Genomic DNA, 27396 nt, shown 5'->3' with positions numbered 1-27396 from the left:
TTTAAAACGGATAATTTTTCTTTCAAGGAGAAGGTTATGAAAATTGATTTCATGTTTGAATGAGGTTCAGGCAACAGTGGTTGAAATGAAAACATACAAAAAGAGAAATATGGCTAAAATACTGTAAATGATCAACAGTTAGGCCACCCAACCCTCCCCTCCCCAGCAAAACTAATACATGCATTTAGGATGTCATTTCATTTAAAAACAGCAGTTTATCATCTTTAAACTTAAATAAAGAACAAAGCTGTGATTTTTATTTGAACTTAATCACATACTTGGTGTTGGCTTGCTTTAAAAACAGGACCATAAAATACATAGACCAAAGTCCTTTATGATTTCACACAATATTGGCACTTGTTAAAAGAGTCTGGCTCTACAAAGAAAGGGAATTGGCACACATTATAGTACATCATTTACATTTGGTATGCTTAAAAAATAAAAGCAAAGAAAAAAATGCCTTTGATTTTATACACCACTACAAAAAAAAATCCTTTATATTAAGTGGTCCTACATACAAGTGTTCAGGTAATATATCAGCATTAAGAAAAACAGAATTTGCTTCATATTTTTTATATATCCATCACAACTGTGTGGACCTCAAGCAAAAGCATATTTTCCATTAATTAGTGTTCAGTTCTCTTAGTACCTCGAACGCGCCTGAACAAACTTCACAGGATCTCAACAGGTTCAGCAGACTGACCCAGGGAGAAAAACTAACCATCAAGAATTCAGGAGCTGGACAAGCACCCTTGGAAAGCATATGAATGATTAAAGCTTATCCTGTTGAAAGTTCATTTATGGAATGATACTGAAATATCAAACTCTGGTAGTGTTTTCTGATAATGACACATTATAGGATCTGGAATGCTGTCACTGTTTACACCTGATTATTTTGTATTCATGTTCAGTATCAGGATTATATCTGGACGAATTTTACCGACAGAAAAATGCAGGTGTACATGCACACGAGATTTAAATTTACATTAAAAACAGATTAGCCAGATTTGTACAAGCGTAAATGCTTTTGTTTCTCGGAGCCACATTCAAAGGCAAAAACCCCTTCCTTTACTTTGATTTCTGCCTCAGCATGTTCAGCTGTTCAGCATGTGAGGATAAACACACCCTCTAAACTGTCACTGCTAAACAGAGGCATCATTCCTCCTTCTGTTAAGCTCCGGACAGAGGTTTAATTCAGTAGCCTACTTTTCCAGACTTTGGTTGAGTTTATCTGCTTAAATAAGTTTAAGATTTACTTTGGTTCACCATTATTCAGTGGCTCATATAAATATGCAGCACTTTAAAGCACATAACTACAGACACTAATGACCACACAGGAGGCTAACGATTCTTTTACAGCTATTTTCTGCTGGTTGAAGGACATGGATAATTCTGTGCATATGTGAGAGCTTTCATGAAGAAAAAAACCCAATACATTTTAAATCAGAAATGAGAGGCCACTAATAATTAGTTGCTGTAAATGAGCTAATCAGCACCTTAAATGGCAAATAGCAATCAGACTTTAATCTGACATACATATGGTTACAATCTTATCAGGTCAAAATCCAGATATTAGTCATACAAAACAACCAGATGTAAACAGGCTTTGTATGCCCAAAGGAATCCAGACACCCCTTATAATTAGTGAATACTTTAAGGTGCACTCATTGTTAACACAAGAGTTCAATTGTGCACACACAGGTTCCATAATCTGCAATAGAATGTGACGCAATAGAGCAGCTACACTGAGCTCCCTGCTCAAAGCCAAGTTTTGGCAAGAGGAGAATAAATCCCCTGAGCACTGAACTGTGGATCAGTCAAACTGCATTCTCTAGAGTGATCAAGCTCCACCCAATACCTTTGGAATGAGTAGGAGTGGCATTAGATGATCCAGAACTAATCATCCAGGACCTTATTAATGCTTCAGGCTGAAGGCAATAAAACCTGCAGCGATTTTCCAGCATCTAAATTGAAGGCTATTTCTGCATTAACACTCCCATGTTTTCAGGAAAAACGCAAGATGAGCAGGCGTCTACAAATGTTTGGACATAGTACATAGTGCTTCTAGGCAACACAGCCAAAATGTAGTGTTTGTACTGATATAAACACATATGCATTTAACAATGTGAAATGGTTGAATAAATATAGAGTGTTAATATCATGATCATGCTGACAGGGATCTGGACACGTCAAAAACACAATGGCAGATTCACTGGCCCAGGACCTGAATTCTTCAGCCAAATGTTAACTCATAAATGACCAACATATTCATGTGTTCTACAAGTATCCAAATGTATGTTATACATGTTGACAGGGCTTATAATCTATAATAGTAAAGTATAACCAAAGAACAGCATGTACAGCGCAAACACTGGCACACATTTCCAAGCCAAAGGAGGAGAAGAGGGGAGAGAAAAAGAAAAGAAAGAAAAAAAAAATAACCCTTTTCAAACACATCCAAATACAGGCAAAATCAAAAGAAACTGTCTTCATATGTGATTCCTGTGGCACAAACAAGATAAATACTTGTACCCTCCGTGGGTACAGCATGGTCCAATGTTATTCTCAAGCTGGACCACCTCTCGGGATTCAAGTGTTCAAATAAGATCAACAGCACAGACAGAACATACCAATCACTGTTATTAAAGGGAATATAATACAAAGGAAGATGCTTTGTTATTCATAATTGGGACATATTTCTTGAATTTAAAAAATAAACCAAATGGGGCACAACCACCAAAGAAATGTAAGTGCTTTTTTAATAACAGAGTCCAAGGATGATCCATATATCCAACAAGCCTCTGTTGCACCAAACACAAAATTGCATAAATGCGAGATGCCTGTGAAAATGATTAAGAATGACAAGTTCTACAACTCCCACATCAAGCTTATCTCCACATTTCTACCCCCAAAGAATATGGTCCATAATCGCATACCAGAGATTCAATTTAAACACCTGAAGGAAAAATATACAAACACATGTGTGAGAATAAATTTTGCCTGAAGCCAGCAACTTCTTTTAAAGAATTTCTCATGGTGTTCTTATCATGTCAAATGAAACATGACTGGTGTATCCCTAGGACACCTTAAAAACTGAACCTGTGGTAACATTAACTGTCCTACCATTCACGCATAAGCACATCATCTCCCTGATTCAGCTCTCACTTCATTGCACCTATTGCTCTGTAGTCTTCAGTGGAGTCTTTTCATTGTCAACTTCATCCATATTTAGCCCTTGTAATGAAAAGCATGAAACACACCTGAATTACACTGCAAAGACCAAAAGGAAAAGCCCAAAACAAACCATCTACTGAGATTATCGGAAATGGCATTTGAAGAGCTATTAACAGCAAAAACTAAGATATGGTACCGGAAACAGTACCAAAGAATGTTGTAAAATGAAAGCACAGACCAATTAAGAATTTGACTTCCTATTTGTATAAAGCGCCATGAAAATACTTCCCCTTCTCAAGCATCAAAATCTTAGCCTAAACAGAACTGTGATGACCATATATGAAATACTGAAAGAAAAGTAAATCACTAGCCAATATAATTTTACAGCAGTACGGACCCTGACTCCCCTCACATTTAAAGAATTATTGGTGGGGGAGAGAGCTAGTCCTATTATTAACATTATATATCTGGTCCATAAATTACATAAATAGAAAATATGGATTTCACTTTGTACAGCACTCCATTATGTAGTACTATGATGGCCAAAAGATAAATGTGCTGCATGGAACCAGCAGTTTCAACACTAAGAGTTATGTTAGGGGAGATGAATCTTGTACAGGCTACTTTGCTCTTGCTTTTTGTCCTCTCTGTACAGATTTTTCAGATTACTTTCTATCTGTTGAATTTAACTATGAAATTAGCAAGATACGCTGCATAATAATATATTTAACAACTATAACACATTGTCTAAATAACAGATACTATGTGGCAAAATAACACCTGGATTATATTAAACGTCTTGAGCCAGAGTTTCTTAACAATGTATGTAAACATACATAAAATACAAATTTGTTTTGCAAACTTCATTAAATATTCATTTTGTCCCTTCAACTGTACCGAGTAATGCTATCAATACTGGCAAAAACATGTGCTTCCTACGTATCTAAAGTATCTAGTCATTTGGCAAAAAGGTACAGATGGTGGTGGAAATGTAGTGTTATCATTTTTGATAAAAATAATTACAGTTGTAGATGCAAGACTGTAATTGATGGGTTTTGGACATTAAACCTCTGGAGATGTAAATGATGAGTAATTAACCTATCCCCCAATTTGGAGGCAGGATTGTGAATAGAAATGGCTTCTGTTGGAGTGATGTGGCATAGTGATTGTAAATGTGAAAAATATCTGAAGAATTGTAATATACAAAAATCAATGAAAACAGCTTCTGCCACTCCCCAGGAAATGTATTAACACTCATTTAAATTCCAAAAGCACAACAAGGTACATTCAAGGATACAAGGTGAAGTTTAGCTGAAGTTTAGCCTTGGAAGGCATGCAGAAAAACTGCACCAATGCCCTGCTATAATCTCGCCTGTGCCAACATTTCATTGGCATTTTGTAAGTGGCTGCACTTATTCCTCCATTTGCACGCTTTTCTCTTAAGATTAAGGTCAAGGTCTTCTTTGATTACAGTCTTACCTCAACTTCCACCTGCAACTCAGCTACAGTGCAAACTAGGACCCTGCTGACCACCACCACACACAGTCTGACTGCCCCAGCCCTTTCATTAGAGAAGCAATAAAAAGGGATGGACAGAAACGTTATCAGCTGGTGGGAGAAGGCAAGAAGCCAGCATCTTTCTGCAGCAACTGACAACACTGCCAAAATGACAACAATGGCCAAATAAAAGAACTACATAAAAGAAATATCTGTGCCTGTAAAGAATAAAACGGTCTGTCTTGATTATGTTAAGAGTGTGTGTGTGGGTGTGTCTGTGTGTATGGTGTGGTACATAAAAATCATATTCTGCCTAGGCTGCAGGTGTCCCTCTTTCTTGCTTTTTCTCTCACACCAGGTTGTACTCTTTGAGGTTGAGCTGCAGGATGGTATCTTTGACAGCAGCAAAGACGAAGCGGATGTTCTCTGTGTCCGTGGCGCAGGTGAAGTGCGAGTAGATGATTTTGTCGCTGTCCGGGTTCAGGTCAACGAACATCTTCAGAATGAACTCTCGCCCCGCCTGTGCATCTCTCTGTGGACCTGCAATAGGTAATGAGGTGGTTTGGGTTGCAGATTTTTTGGTGTTGGATTTTGGTTAAAGGTGGTGGCAGAAATTAACAGAACCTCAAGGTTACGTAACAGGCCCAGCTACTGTTTAAAAATGCTGTTTGCTTTTTAAAATCTTAAGAATAATTTAATTCAATTCATGCAGCCACACCAGAAAACTGTAGTTACTAACTTCTTGAAATTCAGTCTAAAAATGCTGCAATACATATCTTTACCACATGGTGTCTCTGTAGCCTTCAATTCACAGTTTTGTAAGATAAAGGATGGTGGGAGGAAAAATAGAAATTTACCATCATATTCAGGGAAGTAGTCAACCAGGTGAGAGTACATGATCTTTTCCTCTAGCAGATCTTTTTTGTTGAGGAAAAGAATGATAGAGGAGTTCTGGAACCAGGGGTAGGTGATTATCGTCCGGAAAAGGGCTTTGCTCTCCTCCATTCGGTTCTGTTGGGAGGAGGGGGGGTGGTTATAAAATAAATATAAATAAACAAAATAATGGCAAGTGAAAGGGAACCGGAGCCTTTGATTACAGTCATGGGCCAGCATTTGCATTCTATTCCAGCTCTCGGCACATCAGAGGGGTAATCAGCATTCTATAGCCCCTAGCTCCAGGTGTGTAGGAAACTGGAACAGAATAAAAATGTGGAAAATGTGGTCTGGCTAGAGGACCCTGAAGGCTGGGCGGAGAACCTGGACACTACAGGAATGCTGCTCAAGTGGAGCCCATATTACAACTAATCACTGAGGGACAGATTCATATGTTAATCTCCAACGAGCAGGACACTACCTATCCCTGAGAGACAGGTTTTTTTTTTTTGTTTTTTTTTTAGAATAAGGAAATATTCCTGTTTTTACAGTATCTATATACTGAAATTTCACCCCAAACTATTAGGGTGGACTGTAATTTATTCAGTATTTTGAATTGTCCTCTGATATCTACATAGAAGGCATATGACTTTGGCCAAGGGGAATATTTACAGAAAGAAATAAGCTGTTATTTCTTATTTACTGGTCTTCAACCCGAGTTCCTAAACTAAGTTTACCACAGGCCATAACTCACCATATACAAGACCCCTATAACAACTTAAATAACAATCATCAAGGCATGGACTTTTTACAAATGGACTATAAATGTATGCAACCTATGGTTTCCACTAATATATACATAATAGGATGAACTACTGAAACTTCACCACACCTAAGCCACACAATAATCCGCTTATTAATCTCACTAGTTATCAAATTTTAGATTTTTATCGCCTGACAGAACACTACTAACTGATAATAATTAATTTGTACAAAAAAACAGAAGGTTACAAATGTTTATCACTATGAAACTGACAAAGAATAATTTGGGTTTAGGTGCCAAGAACATAAATATTAATGAGGCAAGACTGCTATGAACCAGTTTGTTCATTTTACCATCTTCAATTCCCTATGCAGGATTTGTATTTGAAGAGGGATAAAACAGTTGTTTAGGCTCACGGTTAGTTCTATGTACTTTAAAAGATAGATTTATCACTGCATGCAAAACAGTGCTTGCTTGCGGTCATTTTGCATTTGATATGACTGTCATATATACCCCCAGTAACCCAAACAAATGTTCCCAATCAAATGTTTCTTATAATGCTGAAAATAAACAGTAGGTAAGATTTGGTGTTCCCCAGAAGTAATTTGTTTTTACAGTACTGTATTAAAATCAATGGGACACGAGGGAGGAAAAGGGGGTGGTTTCCAACCCTCCTCCAAAAGTTACATGGTGCACTTTCTGCGTTGTTGAGTTCAGAATAGCAATGACAGTGGCTTTGTTACAGGTCAGTGAAGCATCACAATGAGATTGAAGCTGTCATTTTAAGGTAAAAATATGAGCTGCTTAAATCAATGAAGATTTGAGATTACCGCACCTCATTATCAGACTCCACCAAGACCTGATCATATTCACTCAGGGCAACAAGGAACATGATGGATGTCACATTCTCAAAACAGTGGATCCACTTCCTGCGCTCTGACCGCTGCCCTCCTACATCCACCATCCTGTTATTGAGTAAAAGGTAAAAGACAGCAGAATGAACATTTAATTGGGGGGGATGAAAAACCCTAAATGTCATTAAATCATAGGCATCTAGCCTGTTGCACAAATGTCAGTGACAGGCAAAAAAGATGCAAGGAATCTGGGAATGAACACAGAGGGTTCACAGAAGGGGCTCTTGAAAAATAAATTTAAGTCATATCTATAATCTGTCATTATTAATATCATTAGTAAAAATTAGTATTTGGGAATTAAAACAGATTTTCTTTAACAATATTTCTTCTTAATTTACACAGGTGTAGCTATCACAAAACAGTGCCTGTAGTCTCAGCCACAGACGCTCCCCCAACAAGTTGCCGGAGAGTCCAATACCTTCAATGTACTAAATCAGGCTTCATTGTCAAGTTTCTGCCAGTTACATTCTGATTGGCTGTCAGTATATCCGCATATACGCCCTTCTGTGTATCGTGTTGTACTGGCTGTGCTACTGGTCCTACGTCATGCCAAAAAAGCAGACTTGTGATAGGTCCATTTGTGTGTCATTCAAATTTCTTTTCCTGCAGTAGGAAATGGTTCTTGGCCCCGTTAAATGGTGAAAGTTACCAGACTCTCTGTGGCATCTTGCAAAGCAAGACTACTGTGTCTGATACTAACATAATAAAATAAAACATACTGGTCAGTGATGGTCCAACAGATGGACAAGGAAGGGAATCTGTAAATGTAAACTTGCACTAAAGATAGCAGGCATATCGTAGGTAAAAAGTATGTGGTTCTAATTAAATTGCAACACCATCAGGATTTATAAAAAAATTCAGATTGTTTTTTTATAATGCAATAAAAATCAGATTGATCACGACTTTCCTTAACATAATCAGAAACCACCTGTTCTTAATTCATTATATAATTTCTAATCATATTTATACCTTTTTCAGCAGATAACACAGAAGATATGGTACTTCACTTGGCATCAGTAAAGGGAAAATCAAAGGAAAATAAGTGGGATAATTAAAAGGTGAGATAAAGGCTTTGCATCCTGCCAGCACAAGATCAAGAGTACTTAAAGCTTTCATCAATATGGAATCAAACTTCCATAAAGTTGCTTCAGATCTGAAAAATTCCACAGATATTTGTGTCCACCTAAAAAGACACCTCTTATCACTGTCTCAAAGGATGTGAAGCTGTTATGAAGCCTTCAGAGACGGTTAAACCTACTGCATATTAAAACTACTCATGAGTAGTCAGATTTTATTGCAGTGGAGGGACAGAAAATGAGCAAATCTAATCAATATTCTACAACTGAACTGAGCCAAGAAAAACCACAAAATGTGTAATTCTGATAAACAGATTTTTAGGGGGATTATCAATGACTGGAGGAGTGAAACCCGGAATAATACTGTAATTCTCACACTAATGAGAAGTCACCAGACCCTTAATAAATAAACTGCGATAGAAATTTAAAATAAATAATTAAAAATAATAATCTGAACCCATCATCCTCTAGTGATTTAATTGGGATGTAAGCACTGATTTGTTTAAAATAGGCTTCTTCGTATCACTACCTTTGTCCCTAGTGACCAGGTGTATGGCAAATGGGCTGCTATCCTAAAATAAAGCTCCTTCACTTCACCCAACCACTTTTCCTGCAGCTAGGATGACTGACTGACCTACTTACGAGGATAAGTGCTTCTGTGTAGGATGAGCTACAGGAGAGTGAGACCATTTCTTCTTGTTCCAAAGCAATTAAATGTTTGAGGTAGAGGTGTTTGGCATGCTATTTTGTAGGCATTATGTGGTTTAAACCATCTTCATCTTCCCCACCCTGATCCATGTGCTATACCTTCTAGTGGAGAAGAAAGGAGTGCTCTACTACCAATTCAAGTTTAATCATCATTAGATGTCAAAATGAAGCTGTTAAAAATGGCATTATAACAAGGATTACTGCAGAGAATGTCCTTAAAGTACATTTGTTCTGCGAACATGTTTAACAGAGAGGGAACCTCTCAAGCTGAACCTCGTTGGGAGCGGAGCTATTTCTAGCAGTGGTCCGCGTAGGCGGGCTCAACATGCTGGCTCCCCATCGATCTGCACGCTTTCGTAATCACTCCCGTTCAGCGGCATCCTCTCTTTTCTTCCTCTACTCTCCTAGCAGGAGAAAGAGAAGCTGTGGAGTTCACAAGGCTGAAGTCCGTAGCAGCACATGCCACAGGACTGAGCTGTTTGGGCTTTGTAAGGATGCTGTAATTCTAGCCAACTGGTTACACAAAATTCCCATTCAGATTGCTGAAAGGTCAGCTTAGGATAGCTTCAACAGCATGTCCATGTGGCCCTTTTTCATCATTTCTTTTGAACTATTACAGGTATTAAAATGTAGACGTCCAAAAATACTGAGTCACTATGGGTGAATAGGGTTTCTATTGAAAACAATAGATTTCACAACACACCTTTGTCATTCATTCATTCATCATCTGTAACTGCTTATCCAGTTCAGGGTCGCAGTGGTTCCAGAGCCTAACTGGAACCATTGGGCACAAGGAAGGAATACACCCTGGAGGGTGCGCTGTCCTTCACACACCACTACGGACACTTTTGAGTCGCCAATCCACCTACCAACGTGTGTTTTTGGACTGTGGGAGGAAACTGGAGCACCCGGAGGAAACCCAAGCGGACACGAGGAGAGCACACTAAACTCCTCACAGACAGTCACCCGGAGCGGGACTCGAACCCACAACCCCCAGGTCCCTGGAGCTATGTGACTGCGACACTACACCTTTGTCAGAGAAATACAAATATTTTTTGTTATGAACAGTGTACAAATCATTGTAGTTAGATTTGAATACATTATCTACTCTCTGAATGATGCTAAAACTGAATTATATTGTTTGGTCAAGAGAAACTCAAAAAAAAAAAAAATTACCTTTTCTGCTTGTAATGTCCTCAGTCAGAAGACCCTTACTAACAAGTGTTGCAACAGTTGAATAAAAATTCTAGTCTTAAAATGTATGATGAAAGTGAATTACACATGATATCCAAACAAGACCAAAGAGAAACTAAGCAAGCATAGTTTTGCCAGATCATTAGCCATGTAGCCATTGTCACAGAGGTTTTTCTGCCATTTCAAAAACAGGAATGCCCAAAATACATTCCCTTGTCATTGGAGGTCTGGTGAAGCTTTGGAGCTTCATATCAATGTCTTTGCTTACAATAATAACAAATAATGATAAACTATAAAAATAGTTTATCTTGTCAGTTGCTGACAGTGTATTTATGATCATGGAAAACCTGTTATTTTTTTGTTTATACAAAGCTACAAAACTGAAACACAGTGTTGAGATGACATTAAAGCAACTTATTTACTAGAAAGCAACAAGATATCATTTAGGTTTTTGAACATTTTTAGCTATAGTTAGCTATACTTGATAAAGGAACAGGGCATCACTGAATACTAGATATTTATTACGGACTTACCTTTCCGTAATAAAAACCATAAAGGTCCAACTGAAAAAACGGTGCTGTAACAAATTCACAGCCTCGTTTATTTTGAGTAACACCTTTTGTCGGTTTTCGTGTAAAGTTAAACAAAAAGCTGTGCAGATGTAATTTACTCGCCAGAAAGTTATTAATGGTGAGATGTGTCCCTGTGTTTATGTCGTTATTGGGACAGACAAGATGACTTTGTTTGTTAAGCATACAGTACAAAAACAAAAGGCTGTGTCACAGAAACATTTTCCAAACACAAAGAAGAGACTATGATAAATATTACCTCAACATTCAACACATTTCTGTTCGAGGCTCCATTAAAACACTGAGCTGCTCACAGCAGTAGATGGTGGACCTACAGTGTTGAAGCAGCGTATGTCCCAATTTAGCGCTCAACTCTGACCCTTGAACACATGTTTTTCAGGTCCCAAAAAGAGTACTTGTCCAGGGAAAAGACGACCTCTGGTCACCACCGAACAGTTCCAAATTTAGCTCACGAATTGGAATGTGAAATGTGAAATATGGCTGAACTAACAACAGAGGGTGTAGTGGCACCACCTTAAGTTCTCTCTGTGAAATACAGATGAATTGACAGTTCCTACTCGCACATGCACGTTTCAACATTAGGAGTGAATGAGTCAGTCAGTCAGCGCAAATGCCTCTTGTAGGCCAGCCCGGTAGGAGGTCCGGCAAAAATGGTCTTTGGACATGCAAGACCTGTCAGAAATCATATAAAACTTATGGTGCATGATGGTGATGGTTTCCCATGTCTAAACAAGGGACAGAGGTATTTCAAGTTCTCATTCATTCAACTAAAATAATTGCAATTAACATGAATACACAGACTTAAAACACACAAATAACTGTGATCACATATCTATCAAACATCACTCGCTATTCTCTACCTGAAAATGATGCTTTGCAAGTCGAATGGGTATTCAATGATCCCTGTAGTTGGAACACGAACCCTAAGCACATCTTGTTGGGTTGGTAGATACGATGATTCTGCAATACGGTCCAGATCACTCAGATAGCTAGAGACAGAAAAGATGCAGGGAGGGGGAGGGAAAAAAAGATAGAGAATTGATGCCTTTCAGGAATTTGATACTATACTCTTCGAATTATCGCCTGCCCTCCATTTATGTTGGTCATAGTGCACCAAACAGTTCCAAACTAGGTTTGAGAACGGGATTCATGTTGTTATAAACGGGTTATATGATGGTAAACCTGGGCACTTTCAGCACACTCTGTTGGGAGGTTATGTACCTGTGGTAACTATGAGATCAAAAATCCCCAAGTTATCTGTGGGGATGAACCAATTACAGCAAAGAAAATTACAGAAAATACTGGTATGCACCTAAGAACAGGAGTTTTGCATAATCATTATCATTTAACACTATGTTTGAGTTTACAATCTGTCTACAGATTGTCAATGCTGCATAACTGTACTCTAATAAACTGCATTTGGCAATTTTTTAGCTGACAACTAAATATGATTTAAAACCTGGTTCCTATGACAGCTTTAATTAACTGTAATATTCCAGAAATTAATACAGCATGGAAAGTGTGGAAACACTAAAGCTGCTGACTGTTGAGAGACTCACTATTTGGTGGAGTCAGAGAGCTGGTACTCTCTCCTGCGATCATATGCCTCCTGGATGCCTGGGTCAGCCCACAGCATCTTTATTGCACTGATGTAGGGCTGGTCAAAAGAGCACACCTTCTCCACATCCACATCTCGCACCAGCAATGCATTGGTCTGTGAACAGAGACAAAAATCCTCAAACTTTGCAATATTCTAAAGAGTGTTTAAAAGCCTAAGAAAGTGTGTCCTTTTTTAAATAAATGGTTCTAAACACAATAAGGGATAACTCCTCCTTAATAATGATTTAATTTTGCTGAATAAACCCTAATAAAGCAGGTAAGAGATGGGATGGAGCATAAATATGGACTTGGTCACCATATGCACTCTAAGGGCATTTTCACTTGTCCTGAATACTTGTGTCAACACTCAGTACTGATTCTGTGCTCATTTGCTGATGGAGGTGTGGGTGGGTGGGTGGGAGGGGGTCATTTTTTATCTGGTTTGCTTTCACACACAAGAACCAACTGACAACGTGTCACTGTTCTGTGTATAGGTTCACAAAATGGTAGGAAAAGGCTGAACCAGAAAGGAATGGCACCTGAAGACAAGGAACCATTCTTATGGAAAAGGAAAGTCAGCTACAATATGAACCAATCACTCCACACATGGGCCCAAAAGCAGGTAGCTTCCACAAATGCTGTGGATCACACCAGGGTCCACTAGAAGCGAATCCCGGATTTTAGAAAGTCCAGAGACTGGTACTCTGGACCACTCCCATTCTCCAAAACAAACCAAATTTACTAAAATCTGAGCAAACAGACCTGGGTCCTGAACTTGTGTGTTAGAGGATTGGGCTTGATACCAGAAGGTTGCCGGTTTGATCCCTAGGACCAGCAGGATCACCTATGGCTGAAGTGCCCTTGAGCAAGGCACTGAGCCCCCAAACACTCCCCAGATGCTTGGGATGGCTGTGTGCCGCTAAAGCTGAGATCTTTTTTTAATTTTTTATTAAACACCTCATATACCACTACCATGTAAATCCCTCACAAATTGAGTCTGTGTGTTTTGTTAAGTTTTTTAACTCTGCAATATGTGGTCATACCTTATTTTGCTCATACTTGTACTGAATCTTGAGATTGTCCATGGCGCGGATCATGGCCTGCATGGAGGTGAATATGTTTTGGTAGACCAGCTTGGTATAGCTGCGTTTGTCTTCATCAGTGTATCCTGATCCATGGATGATGCGCATCTGTTTGATAAATGTGCTCTTACCGCTCTCACCCGTACCTAAAAAAGGAAACACAATCCAAACAGTATAAGCAGAGCTGAATAAATCATCTATTCCATATATGACCAAAGGCAGAAAACCTGTGTTACTCAATCATTCTAAGAAACTGCCTAACTAGCAAATATATGGCAAATCAAGTCATGGCAAAGTCACATGGCAAGGATTAAATTAAAAAAATGCAGGCTTAAAGGAAAAAAAAAAACTCTTATAAATCAGATCTTGTTAATTTAGTAAATAAAAAAAACAAAAATAAATATATCATCACACTGCTCCCTCTGCAACCTCAACTACTCAGCCTCTCTCAATTGCACAAAGCAGCTGCATACAGACAGGAGAATCCCATTAAATGGTTTGGTTGCATAAGCACAACTCCTTCAAACTCTTAAGTATGAAGCCAACTTCCTACTAAGCAGTCAGACAGAAACCCAGGGGTATAAAACTTCTCAGTGTCACAATATTTGGGCCTCATCTTCCTACAAGTCAGCTTCAACTCCCAAATAGTAGCTTTGATTTCTTGCTGGCACATTGCCTGGACAGACACCAAGACTGCAACATAATCTGGGGAAGGAGGAGTGAATCAAGGCATCGATGAGACAATAATGGTTTTACTTTGTCATCCATGAATTTTGCAGGTCAACAGATTGTTCCATTCTTTTGTTTAACAAAAACGTACTATACAATCTTTACAGTTGGTTTCAAGAGCAATCAAAGAGCTATACTGACAGAAATGTAAATATGTACCTGCCTGACCATTAACCAACAACGTTTTTAATACCCCTATTCCCATTTTATTTGCGTTTACAATGACAAAAATTCTTCTGAAGCTCACTGCATAATTTCTTCTCTTGGTGGCTTATGCTTTGCAGTAAAATCTAGGTCAGGAAACAGACAGGGACTTGGTCCACTTGGTGAATGTTCTGACATGCAAGGCATTGGTGGTGACCCTGTTCAGTAACTATATATATTTTAATTAAAAACAAAAAAACACCTTCAGCATTATTAACAAGATCATATACAAATTTACAGTTTAACAATCTTTTATTGTTTCAAAGGCAGTATATAGTACTACTGCTCTTGCCTTAGCAAAGATTCAGAGTTATAATATTTCAACTGGTGAGAACAAAGCATGTGCAACAGCAGTAAGACAAAAACCAGGCTACGCTGGCCACTGCACGTGGTCCTGGTGCAGAGAACGGTTGTCATGGCAACATTTTACAGCATTTAGCACACAGTAAACTGATTTTCAAAGAGCAGGCCAAACAGTGCCCCCTCCTCACAGCAAATAACGGCTCCACCCTGACAGAGAGACTGACAAAAATAGGAAATGTCAGTTAAATATAGCTGCCAATTCAAAGTAGCCCACTAAATAAGCATTGCACTTTTTTGTTACACTAGTGCAATGTTGGCTTCATGAAATTAAACTGAAGCCAACTGATGAAGTGGCACATCCGAATATAAATGTCAGGTGTGGATGTTGCAGTGCTTGACTAACTATCCTTTCGTACGCTTGAGCAAACCAATCTACTGCAGCCGAAAAACTAATTATGGATCAGTCAAGACAACGAGAAGGCGGCGAGCAAAGCATTTATTTCAGTCAAGGTTAGGTTTTCATTGAGAAAAAAGGGGAAAAAAAGATTTCTCTGACTAGGATCAGAATAAGAATTTGCACTTTGAGAGCCACCTCAGACAATCTCTATTTAAATGTGTACCAATAAAGAAGGTTCTGACAAACACAGGTCCACCCTTTGGTGATGCGCTTGATGGTCCACATTTCTGTTAAACCCTTATGGGTTACAAGTTTGGGTTATAAAAAAGTGAACAATCTCTGTGCCTCTGAAATCCAGTGTTCTAAACTCAAAAGATTTCTGGAGAGATTTTGGCATGTCAGACATTACAGAAAATATTAGAGTGACAATTTACTTTATAATGTTTGTTAGCATTAGAGATAGTCACAATGTTAATATAGAACAACATAATCATGACATTTGACCATGATATTCAACCTAAATCTGAACCTACAGTAGGTTTTATTTTCTTGCAAAAAATGTGTGCGCGCACTCGTGGGGTGGTGTTAAAAAAAAGGTAAGAAACAGGAGATCAATTCACCGGCTACAGATCATGTAATAAGACAGTCCACAGCTGTTTCAGACAACTGCGGGCTGATAAATGCGGTTCTGATTTATTTTGTCTGCCCTCCGTCATAAGATTTAACCCTCCCCCTCACCACTTTCACCCTGGCAGCCAGACATCTTGTTGCCTGGGACACCAGAGTTGTTGGCAGTACAAAGTCCCACCAATGCACTTCCAATAGGTCCCCTGGGCAAGTGAGATCCAAAATTGCACTATTAAGATTTTGTCTATGAAAACAGATATGAAGAATGTCAAGAAAGCAGCCTGGGTTTTAATTTTGGGGCTTCTTTGAGGGAAAAACTGATTGCAAGGTACCAAGAAACAAACTGTATAACAAGATGCTGCATTCTTTTAGGGGCATTCTCTGCATTCTTTTCCCTGTAAAAGACTTCCGTGTCTATCTGATAGTGTTGCCTTTTGGGTTCCTGTTCAATCAAAACTAAGTATAACTCCACTCATTTGAACAAGATGGAGAATAAGTATCTTTTGGCTACCTGATTAGCAGAGCCAGTTCATGGACAGAAAGATGGGAGTCCTTCAAGCAACATATGGATGAGGCTGAAAAACTAGAATTAAAATGAAATATGCAAAACAGGAAAAAAAAAAAAAATTATATATATATAGGCATTTTCAGTGTAATAGTACAAATAAAATGTCCCTAAAAAGGTCCTCATTTGGACTTCTAAAAAATAAAAAAGTTACCAAACCAAAAAGAATAGTCTTATGGGCGTTTGTAAGTTCTTCAGACTAAAAACCATTGCCAGAATTTCTCACATGTTAATTAAACTACTGAACCAACACTGTTCATAACTGCACACACTGCCCAGTTTTCTTATACATTTATTATACAGGGGCAATATTTTACGCCTTTCATGATTTATTTTGCATTGTTTTTCCATTTCCTTCACCCTTCGGGCCATCCAAAGTTTTCAGCATGGAAATCATGAGGTGAGAGTTTGCGTAGTATTGCAATTAGGTATGCAAATAACACACACGTTATCATTCTGTGGTCAAATGTATGTGGTTTGCTGAAAGATACTGCTCTACTATGCACCGCTTTGGTTGTTTCCCCATGCGGATGTTAATACCACCTGTTTACACATTTCCAGACAACCTGAGATATTTTCAAGATCTAGTTGTCCTGCTCCAGCAGCAGTTATTCAAGCATTGCATATGTTTATGATTTTTCAAAAAAGATTAACAAAGCACTGACGGCTGAAGGCTTCCGTAAATGAAATTTTTGCATTGAAATCTATGAATTCCTTCAGTACTACACTCTCCCATTAGTTTTTTTACCAAGCACCTTCCTTTAAAGTTTTCAAGTGAATGGCATCCCGCTGTGTGACAGAAGATTGGATATGCCATTATCATTAATAAGTACACATGAATGTGTGTAAGGTAATTAAAAAGTAAATTAATTAAATAAAAAAATTATAAAATAAAAGCAATAAGTGACATTCTATAAATGAATATAGTTTAGGATCTGATTCATTATAGTTTGCATGTAAACAAATATTTTCATCAGATTGTTGAGTAGAGTGTGCATATAAACTACTCAGTCTAAATCTATCAGAATGAATTTAGTCAAATTGGCAAAAACCTTCACAAGTAAACAAAGTCAGCCAGATCCAGAATGGGTGTGCCAAAGAACACACACACACCCCAACACCTCTGACTCATTGAATATTCTCTACAACACACAGCTTTTGTAGAGTAGATACTCCAACACTTCTTAAACTGGTAAATATTGGACGGAGCACACCAAGTACATGCAAGAGCACTGTATTCTGCCATTGTGCTGTGCTTGGGTTGAATAGTGGATTACTAAGCAAAGCACATATCTCTTTAAAGTAAATTTTCAGATTCTAAAGACCCTAATACAATCAAGTGTTACAATCTTGAAAAAATACACAGGAAATAGAAACAACACACCAATGTCGTCTTCAATTCTTTCTGCAACCTGCACTTCACTATCTAAGCACCCTCGCTTTCCAACAAGATGTATTCAAATGCCTAGATTTGATCAGTGATAGTGGTTTCCATGAAAGCAGAAATGATCCTGATATATTACTAGGTACTGTTCTTGACCAATTATTACAATAAAATCTAGGCCTTGATATGAGGGTAAAACAATAAACAACTTGATTCAAGTTGGAAACAAGTCAATCCTGAAATGGAGCATGCTGCTTGTGATTTTCTGTATTAATTGAAGAAAAAATATGGTATCATTCCAAACCTGTTCCAACAATTTTGTTTTGGATTCTGTACTGAATTTTTAAACTACTGATTATAAAATAAAATAAAAAAATAAAACATTTCAATCAAGATTAACAAATTTCCAACTTGAAGTTAATAAACAACAAATAATACATTGTTGCATTTGTTCACCTCTGCTAACAATGAATGGAGCTAGTAGTCACTGATGTCACTTGCATCCTGCTAATTGACAGATTTTCCTTAAATAATAATAGCTTTTCGTGAGGCTAAAAATCAAGCCTAACTCCCTTTCTTACAATTCATGCAGATCATGTGACACAGCAACAGAATGTGTTAGTGTGTGCGGCAACAGTGTGGGTTGATATGGAGAGCTGATGCCCTCAGCTCGGGTCTCTCTAGTGGAGAACGCCAACACACTCTCTCACACACATTCAGCTCGGCCTCATTCTCTCACTAGCCTCTTTCACTGCACAAGAGTACTCACACAAATATATACATAAACAGTGTCTCAAAGCGAGAATAAAAGAGCAAAAAGCAAAACAAAATTAGACTCAAACACAACCGGATTCTAATCTTAACTTATAACTGAAAACGCATGCAATTGTAAGCAGGAAGATTAAACAATGGAAATCATGTATTATTTAAAAAAAAAAAAAAAAAAAAAAAAAAAACACTACACTTTTCTATAGGAGCATAAAAGCAGCATCAATGTCAACACAGCCGAGTCCCGACCAAGAGCTTCCAGCTGATCGATTAAAGAGCACTTACACCCTAATGTTTTCAAGTTCAAACATCATAGTGTGACCTTGATGATTCTACATATTGTATTCTCTAAATAATAGATGAGCTCACAAACTACTAATTCTCAGTTTCCCAAATAGATAAATTGAGGGGGGCTAACAATTTTCAAACAATATTTTAATGCTCCATAAATACAGCTTACACACTGATTTCTGTATGGACTTATTAGTTCATTCATTTTCTGTAATTGCTTTAGTCAGTTCAGGGTAACTCTGGGTCCCTGGAACTGTCCTTCACAGAGCACACGCTTGCATATTCACTCTCACACACCTATGTACACTTTTTATAGCCAATCCACCTACCAAATGTGTGTTTTGGACTGTGAGAGGAAAGACATTTTACAAGCGGCAAGTATGTGCTGGATTTGAGCTCTGCATTTTGTGGCGATTGACATGGAAACCCACACCGCCACAGGGAGAACATACCAAACTCTTCTCAAAAACTACCCTTTGAGTATGGTTCCTGCCATAGGCCCACAATACTTATAATTACAAAATTACTTGAATAGGGTTAGGCCACAGCTCCACAAACAAGTTGTTCTGCTGGGTGTAGCTCAAGACAGCTAGAATGAAAATACATAGATGCAAACCATGCAAGCAACACTTCTCAACAGACAAAAGGTGCAGCCATATAGTACCACTACCCATTCTGAGCAGAGTTGCAATTTCTAAAGTGTTTTACAATCTTTTCTACTGAGTATTAAAAGGAATCTAAAGCATTCTTAACTAAATAATTACACTTCTGGATCATCATCTATTAAAAAATAAACACATGCTAACTAGGACTTTGGTGCTTTGAGCTGGCATGTGGAGAAAGTTGCAGCAGGTCCTAGGAGCGCAGTAAATACCTTGCACGGGGAACATGCTCAAAAGGCTATCAAATGAATGGGTAAGAAGAATAGAAAATAATGTGAAGGATGTGGCTCAGACACACCTAGCAAACTGCAATGGTCTAGGGATTTTTTTTTTTGGAAAAAACAGAGAATTAATTCCTTTACATGTCCTGTTTCAGCACTTTCATAGAGCTGCAAACACTTGCGTTGTCCCCTTGCAACACAAAGACATTTGTATATTGAGGTACACTGCCCTTTCTCTCTCTATATTTTTCAGTTTGTTTATACAGGTATAGACTGTAGTCCATCTGTTGCTTAAAAACCTTTAGTTTCTTTCACCATGTTCTTCTATGGTCAGAATGTGTGTTACGATAATAAGATGCCACTTTTGCAACCAATGTATTCATGAAATGAACATCCTACAATCAACTGAGTGGTATTACTGAAAAAACAAAAGCATATAAGGACCACAGCAATTCAGGTATGATGTGGCAGACCACAAACTTACAGAGCTGGGTCGGTGAGCATCGAGGCACCCAGTATGTAAAAGTCACCAACACTCTAGCATTAACAGACCTTTTCTGGCCCACACAGAGCACTGACTTCAACCTGAGCTAGGCCCTCAACAAATAATCTTTCCGGATGAAGGGGCAAACATTTCCACAGACACGCTCCAAAATCTTCCCATAAGAGTGGAAGCTGTTATAGCTGAATAAGGCAGAACAACACCATATTAAGACCAATGGATTTAGAATGGGATGTCTTAAATCTCCTGTAAGTGTTATGTGCAGGCTTTCCAAAACTTTTCCATATGGTGTAGGTTTCTATAGTTTAGAACTTTGAAAAGCATATGACAGTTATAATTTTCACAAAGAGTTTTAATGTGTTATTCTGTTCATTTCATGCAACCCTAATAACAGCATTTGAACAGGTATCCATTTTGTAGTTAGAATATATCATTTTCAAGCAATCTGTCTAAATCTAATTAGGAATTCAATGTGTCAATGCTTTTTTGAGAATGTAGAGTGGTTAATTTTACTGCACTACAATTTCAACAGTTTAATATCTAGCAAGTTCACAGAAGAGAAAATCAGAGCATACAGGCCACGGAATGCAAAGGCAAATCAAATGCTCTAGCCTGTCAGACCAAAATTAGACAAGAGTCCTTGACTTTAAAAAGCAGTTTCAATAGATGTATATACGGACATGCAATGTACTGTGAAAATACAAAACAGTTTTCTGATCTTCATCCAGTGGAAGATTATTGTTACATCTGAACGATAGCTTCTATTTCAAGATGATGGTGTTGCCTGGGCATGTTGCACAATCCAAGTGAAGTGTGTTCGAGACATAGGCTATTGTTTTCTAACAAATCAAATAACCACTGCAGTGCAATAAAAGAAGTCTTATTACAGTTCATCAAAGGTTTCCAGCATTTGGGGTTTATGTCACCAATCAGACCCACAAAGAAAGTGCATCACATCCAAACCATTTCTCTTTTATAGCTGGCAATTATATACACACACACACACGATCATTAAGATCATTTTTATTATTTGGTCTCATATCAAACTAAGCATACTGTGTTATAATAGTCAGTATAGTTCTTAAGTACGTAATAATACTGACAGGTATGATCCCCAGAAATATGCCCTTCATATGTAATTTATTATGTGTGGGGCTCGGTTTGTGCTTAAGAGAAACATGCACAAATTATAGCCAAATTTGTAGCCCCACTTGGCACTTTCTGACAAACTTTTTTTTTTTTTTTACCTCTTCAAGAGCTCAATTGGAAGTGAGCCACAGAGCAGAAGATGTTGATCAAGCAGAGCAAGATTAGAAAGAAGTAAAATGTTCAGCCTTCTGAGTGAGCTCTACAGTAATCTGATGGATTCTGGTCTTTTCAAACGTGTTTTAATTTTTACAACTCAAAATGTTAAGAGGCCCTGCCATGCAAGTCAGCAATGTAACCAAAGTAATGATTTTGCCAGTGATAGGGCTTGAGCAGAGGAAAAAAAAGTATGTGTATGCAATTTTATATTTCCCCAGCTGGTTTAACTTTCTCAGCAATCCCCTTTTAGTCTGAATTATGTGAATTGTGTTGTGTGTGCAAAACACACACAAAAAAACATTATTTAAAAATAAATAAATAAATATATAATTGTTTTCCATGAATCACATAACTGGTTTTTGAGAAAATTTTTGTAGTTGACACAGTGTGCAAGATGCCCCCTTTTTGCCCCATCTTCTGTGTCACGCTCTACATATTACCAATCTTTAAATCAAAGATTCAAGATGTTATGTCATATATCCTAAGCTAAACAGAGAAACACACAGTATGCCTTTGTGAATAAGCACAACCATAGGCTTTTGAGAGTTAGCACAGACAATACAAAAAAATAAATAATGGGATTAAATGCATCTATATTAAAAGATCCTTTCAGAGAAAAAAATACCTTATTTACATGCCCGTGTGCTGTTGTTTATATGCTAGAAGACATAACAGTAGGAGAAAAAAAAGACATCACCACCACAGCTAAGCACATCCGCTCTGAAACGGAAGCATTCCAAAGACACAGAGACAAATTCAAACAGACGGTTTCTTAAGTCATAAACCTCAGGCACCAATCCCATCAAGTTGTGGGTTGTGAATTTCAAACTGCAAACAGAAAGGGATAAGTGGAGCTAGAGAATGGGAATTTTGCATATTCATGGATCCTCATCAAGGCAAGGGGGCGGAAATGTATCAAAACCACTGTAAAGGCATACATTTATTCCTGGAAGTAACTTCTATATATGTCATTCTAAGGAACAGATTAGTTTTAGAGGTTTAATCGATTACTATATTCAGTAAAAAGTATAAAAAATTTGGGGCAGCAGCCCAGTACCAAGTCTAGGTTTTGCATTTACAGAATCAAAAAGATGACCCCATGTAGCTCTATAATGTTGCGCCCTACTGTCTAGATATTGCAAGGTTGAGTAGCAGCAAAACCCAAAGGAGCAAGTATGTCCCAAGCATTTCTTTTATTTATTTATTTTATTTACTTATTTTTTTAATAAACAGCACAACATTATGTCTGTTCAACTTTAGCAAACATCAGAAAGCAGAATTTCATGATACACATCTTGCATCATGAAATTATCATGATATATAGCCACAATATAAAACTTCGTCAAAATGTGGCTGATGTTGGTGTTGGAAATTTAATGCTGTTTAAATTTCAAGTTTCTTCTCAGTACATACAGGTTCCAAAGCTTAAAATTCATTGGAGAAAATCTGGATTTAAGAGACACTAATGACCTTTTTTTTCCTTTCTTTTTTTAAACGTGACAAAAACCAGCAAATCACTTGATGCAAACACATAAGGATATGTTATGTTTTTTCAGCAGAATACTGAACACTCTTCAAATATGTGGCACTATAGCTGCTATCATTTTTCTTTAGAACTGGACATTTCCATAGAGGTTGTAATGGTTGGTGCTAATAAACCTACTATTCTCTATTTCCAACTAGGAACCTATTACTTTTTGGTGAATCTATTCAGAAAAGCTCAAAATTAGGTGTGCCAACTGAAAAGAACTAGAGATGCACCAATTTTGATATTTTTGAGCCGATTCGATAACCGATATCTATATCTATTTTCATGTGCTTTATAAAAAAGGGGCTCCTGCACTGTGGTGATTGAGAGTATCTTTCTGGCATTTCACCTGCTGTGTGTTTTTACACCGGTGGGTGTGTGCACGTGTGTATCTATTATCGCTGACATTTTAAACTAGTTTTCAACATGGAGAAATTTAATTTTAATTTAATTAAATCCCAGAAACTGGTCTCTGCAGTATCTGTAGAAAACCACATGGCAGATTTACTTGTATATTTACAGGCCTTAGTGCATATGAGCAAGACCAAAAAATGAGCCAAGTTATCTGTTGTAATAGCAGCTAAAACTCCAACAATCAGACAGATAACAATAACTTATTAAAAAATAAATCTACATATCGGCCACCAATATATATTGCGCATCACTAAACAGAACCCATTCCATGTTTGTCACAAAGGGCTATTAAAGTCACTAAGCATAATTGCTGTTAAAAGGCAAGGAAAACATCTGCTCAAACTTCTGTTCTTTAGCATGTTCAACACCTTAGTTCAAGAAACTATAAATTCTAAATGCATTCATAAAAGCTTTCAGGGCAAAAGCAAAATTAAAGCAACCATTCAAGTCCTGTGTAAAATTATTATTTTGCAGCAGTTTTTGTGGAAAACACACTAGCCCTCCAGACTACATCACAGATGTACTTGCTGTTACTGGCATCCAAAGCAGACCTGCACTGCAACACAAATGCCTGAAGGCAAGTGTCAAAAAAAAAAAAACATTGCCATTAGGGGGTTATTTTTTATTAAAATCTAAACTAGTACTTTAAATTGAAACTTTTAAAGAACTGTAACACAATGCATTTAACATTCATTCATTGTCTGCAACCCTTTGCAGTTCAGGTTGCGGTGCCTCCAGAGCCTACCCGAAATCACTGGGCATAAGGCAGCATCACACTCAAGACTGGACACCAGTGCATCACATGATAGAAGCATTTTTTCCATGCATCCAAAGGTTTATTGGCACCTGTTCATCCAGGATCTATTATGAAATCTAAAATCTTATATAGAATTCTCTCTCTACTTAACTAAGACGTCTTTACACTAGCACACGGAGTATTACCATGAACATGTTTTGCTTTGACCCACAAGACATTAGTGAAATCAGGTACTGATGTTATATGACTGGAGGTGTGTAAGCAACTGGATGCCTTTGTCAGCAAAATCACACAGATCAAAGTATCTGACTTTACCTATTAGAAACGATGTCTGGATACTTTTTGGCATCCAGCAACACCAGACATACATAATTCATGAACATTGATGTGCCAAAGCTTGAGATGAAGGTTTGCAAAATTCAAAGAAATGTCTGTATTCCATTTCCATTAGTTTACCAGGTAGCGATAAATAACTACTATTAACAGACAAAATATGCTACATGGCACACAGGAAGGTCTGTTTGCACAAGATGTCAGGTTTTAATATTCATCAAAAACAAACATTTTTAAGAACAAACTTTGACAATAGACTGATTTAACAGAAAAAAATAGGATTCCATCTTAACATCAGACCAGAGTTCAGACACACTAGTCTGTCTAGTCAGTCTCAAAAGGGCAGATTTTTTATATGTGTTGTTTTAATGAACAGAGATGAGATTTTAGGGGTTTAAGTGGATGCCCAAGGAGAATGTAAAAGCTTTATTTGATATTAAATATTATTTAAACATTTTTTTTTACATAGAGAATCACATAAATGTGCATTTACCTTAGAACCACTAAATCTAATGGTTAATTAAATACGGCACAATACCATTTTTCCCCCCAATACTAATACTGGATCTTGAGTATAAACACACACTAAGACAATACAGAGAAATTGCTTTAGAAGCTTTAAAATTACTTGCCAAAATTGGTTGTCGATTACAACATCAGGAGGGAGGGAGACCTGCCAGATTTAAAGTATATGGAAGCTTGAACACAATTTTTTCAATATTTTTTGGGAGATTTTTTTTTGTTAGCAACACCTCCAGTTATTGGTTAAACACAGTGGTAAAAATGAACCAGGAGGCAGGTGTTGTCAAGGCTTCAAACTTTGCCAAGACTATGTGAACTAAAGTGTTTTCAAAGATGAAAATGACTGGGAGCTTGTTTTATGAACATTTTAGGGATGTAAATAATGTAAGGCACAAATATATTTTTCTTCCACATTTACACTTCTATTATACATTTGGGAGATAAACAATGATTATTTAAATATGAAAAAGGGACAGAGATGCTGCTGTCATTTTATATTTCTATTTTTGTTGTTGTGCTGTTATTTTGACTTTACTAAAAACACATGGTTCCTGAAAATCCTTTAAAGGTTCTTCCGATCCTCACACCAGCAGGTTTTTGCTATATGCATTGTTTTTTTTTTTTATAGACCACATATATTTAAAGGGTTCCTGAAACATTAAAAAGGTACTAGAAGAACCTTTGTTAAAGTGAAGACCCCCCCCCCCTCACCCCTAAAAAATTCCCCATTGGAACTTTTTTTTTTGAGTGTTTATTAAGCATTTATTACTAAATTCTGTCTGGTTGTAGAACTGGTGTACTTTACACACTGTTGTTTATTCAAATACACGTCCTTGTGTAAGCTAAACCCCAGGAGAAATTACACAGCCCAAGTTTTGGTTAATTATGGTTAATTATCTGAAATGTGCAATATTGGATTGGTTTTATGCTTTTGTCCCTTCCAATATACGATCCAGGATTTCCAGCTGATATTGGCTCCATACAATCCCTATTGTTAATGCTTTTACCACTGAACTGAGAGCTTGATTTCCCACACAACTGTTGTTAGCTCCCATTTTTCAGCTTCAGTGACAAAGGGAAAATTGCATGGTGCTCCAGATTGATATATATATTTATAGATTTTCACTGTACATTTCTCAGAAACACCTATCCAGCGTTTCTTAGCACTAATTCTAGTTTTACTGCCGCCGCGGTTGTCAGTGCAGGTTTCTTCAGCGATGGCTGAGATTGTCTGGGAGGCGTGCCAGTCATCAATATGAAAACGGTTAACTGTTTTGTAGGCGATGGGAAGATGATGAACTACATTACCCAGCAGCAGAAGCTTGAGCTCTCTCCTCGCGTCTCTCTTGTCTCTGCGAAGCTGCTTGTCGATCTCTGCGTTGATTCTTTTCGACTCCTTGGCCTCCTCACTCAGGCAGCAAGCCATCATGGACTCTAGTGTCATCGCCGTAGTGTTAAAGTCGGGTTTAATCGAAAGACACACGGGGACAGGCTCTAGCAGGTGGCTCCTCGTTTAATTCCTTTCTCTGTATATCTACCTATCTAGGGCGCTTGTGTTAAAAACGAGTTATTTCACAGAGGGCCTCTGATATGAAACGTTGGCTGAGGCAAAAGATAGAAAAGACTGCGGGGCCTTCGGTTAGTCAGGGCCCAAATATGTCAGTAAGAACTTAGAGAGAGAGCTGGGAACACACAAACACGACTACTAGAGGGCCAAAAGAAAGTAGTGTCAGCGACCAAAACAGCCAAGGTTTATCTGGTTTATTCAGCCCGGAGGCGTGTAGTGAATGCCCAGATGTGTGTATTGAGGCCAACCGTCTTTTAAGCAAATAAGCTTTCCTCCGCTGTGCCGGTGTTTTCAGCAGTTTTAGTCCCGGAGTGAACGGGACGAGTACGCCTTCCACGGCATCCGCGCTGTTTCTCAGAACTAGCTCAGCTAACCGCCCCAAAACCGAGAACAAACAGCGCCCGAGTACATCCACAGTCCGCCTGCAGAACCGTCCATCAGCTAACACACACACACCAGCCCACTAACCGACCGAGAAACGCCGCACAACGGAACAAAACATGACAGCGCAGATAAACGCTCTATCTGCTCCGTCACTCGGAGATAAAGCAGGCTAGTGACCGCAGCTAAACATTTACATTCACTCGCTGTGAAAGACTGATATCGGGCAACTCTGTTAGCTCAAATCATTTAGGCTAACTGGCTAACTACCATTTTGTATTCCTCCAAACACCCACGTACTCATTCATTTCTATCGCTCGCCTCCTGGCAGTAACATGCACTGTAGCAAAATGCCTAACAGCAGCCTGCCTGTTTTAATTAACACGAGAAAGAACAGACCCGAACACAATTTTTTACTTCAGCACAGCCCACAGCCCGAGCCTCTGCCTCCTTTAGCCCGTAAATT

The 27396-nt window shown here is 38.0% G+C and overlaps 1 protein-coding gene across 1 annotated transcript; it reads right to left on the bottom strand.

The window, feature by feature from the left end:
• Nucleotides 1-27396, bottom strand: LOC136672180 (guanine nucleotide-binding protein G(q) subunit alpha-like). The gene is made up of 7 exons (XM_066648142.1): nt 26291-27396; nt 13432-13616; nt 12349-12503; nt 11650-11778; nt 7143-7272; nt 5529-5682; nt 1-5211 (listed from the first exon to the last, which is right to left on the bottom strand). The coding sequence occupies exons 1-7, from the start codon at nt 26424-26426 to the stop codon at nt 5021-5023; spliced, it is 1080 nt and encodes a 359-aa protein (XP_066504239.1). The 5' UTR covers nt 26427-27396; the 3' UTR covers nt 1-5020.

Source organism: Hoplias malabaricus, chromosome 16, assembly GCF_029633855.1.
Source record: "Hoplias malabaricus isolate fHopMal1 chromosome 16, fHopMal1.hap1, whole genome shotgun sequence".
NCBI lineage: Eukaryota > Metazoa > Chordata > Actinopteri > Characiformes > Erythrinidae > Hoplias > Hoplias malabaricus.
The sequence above is the reverse complement of the archived record's forward strand: the minus strand, read 5'-3'. Positions and strand labels throughout refer to the sequence as shown.

Coding starts and splice junctions, on each gene's coding strand:
- LOC136672180 (XM_066648142.1), bottom strand. CDS start 26,426: ATGACACTAGAGTCCATGATGGCTTGCTGCCTGAGTGAGGAGGCCAAG. Junction 13,617..26,290: donor GCTCAAGCTTCTGCTGCTGG/GTAATGTAGTTC, acceptor TTCCTTTTTTAG/GTACGGGTGAGAGCGGTAAG. Junction 11,779..12,348: donor CTCTCTGACTCCACCAAATA/GTGAGTCTCTCA, acceptor TTCTGTCTCTAG/CTATCTGAGTGATCTGGACC.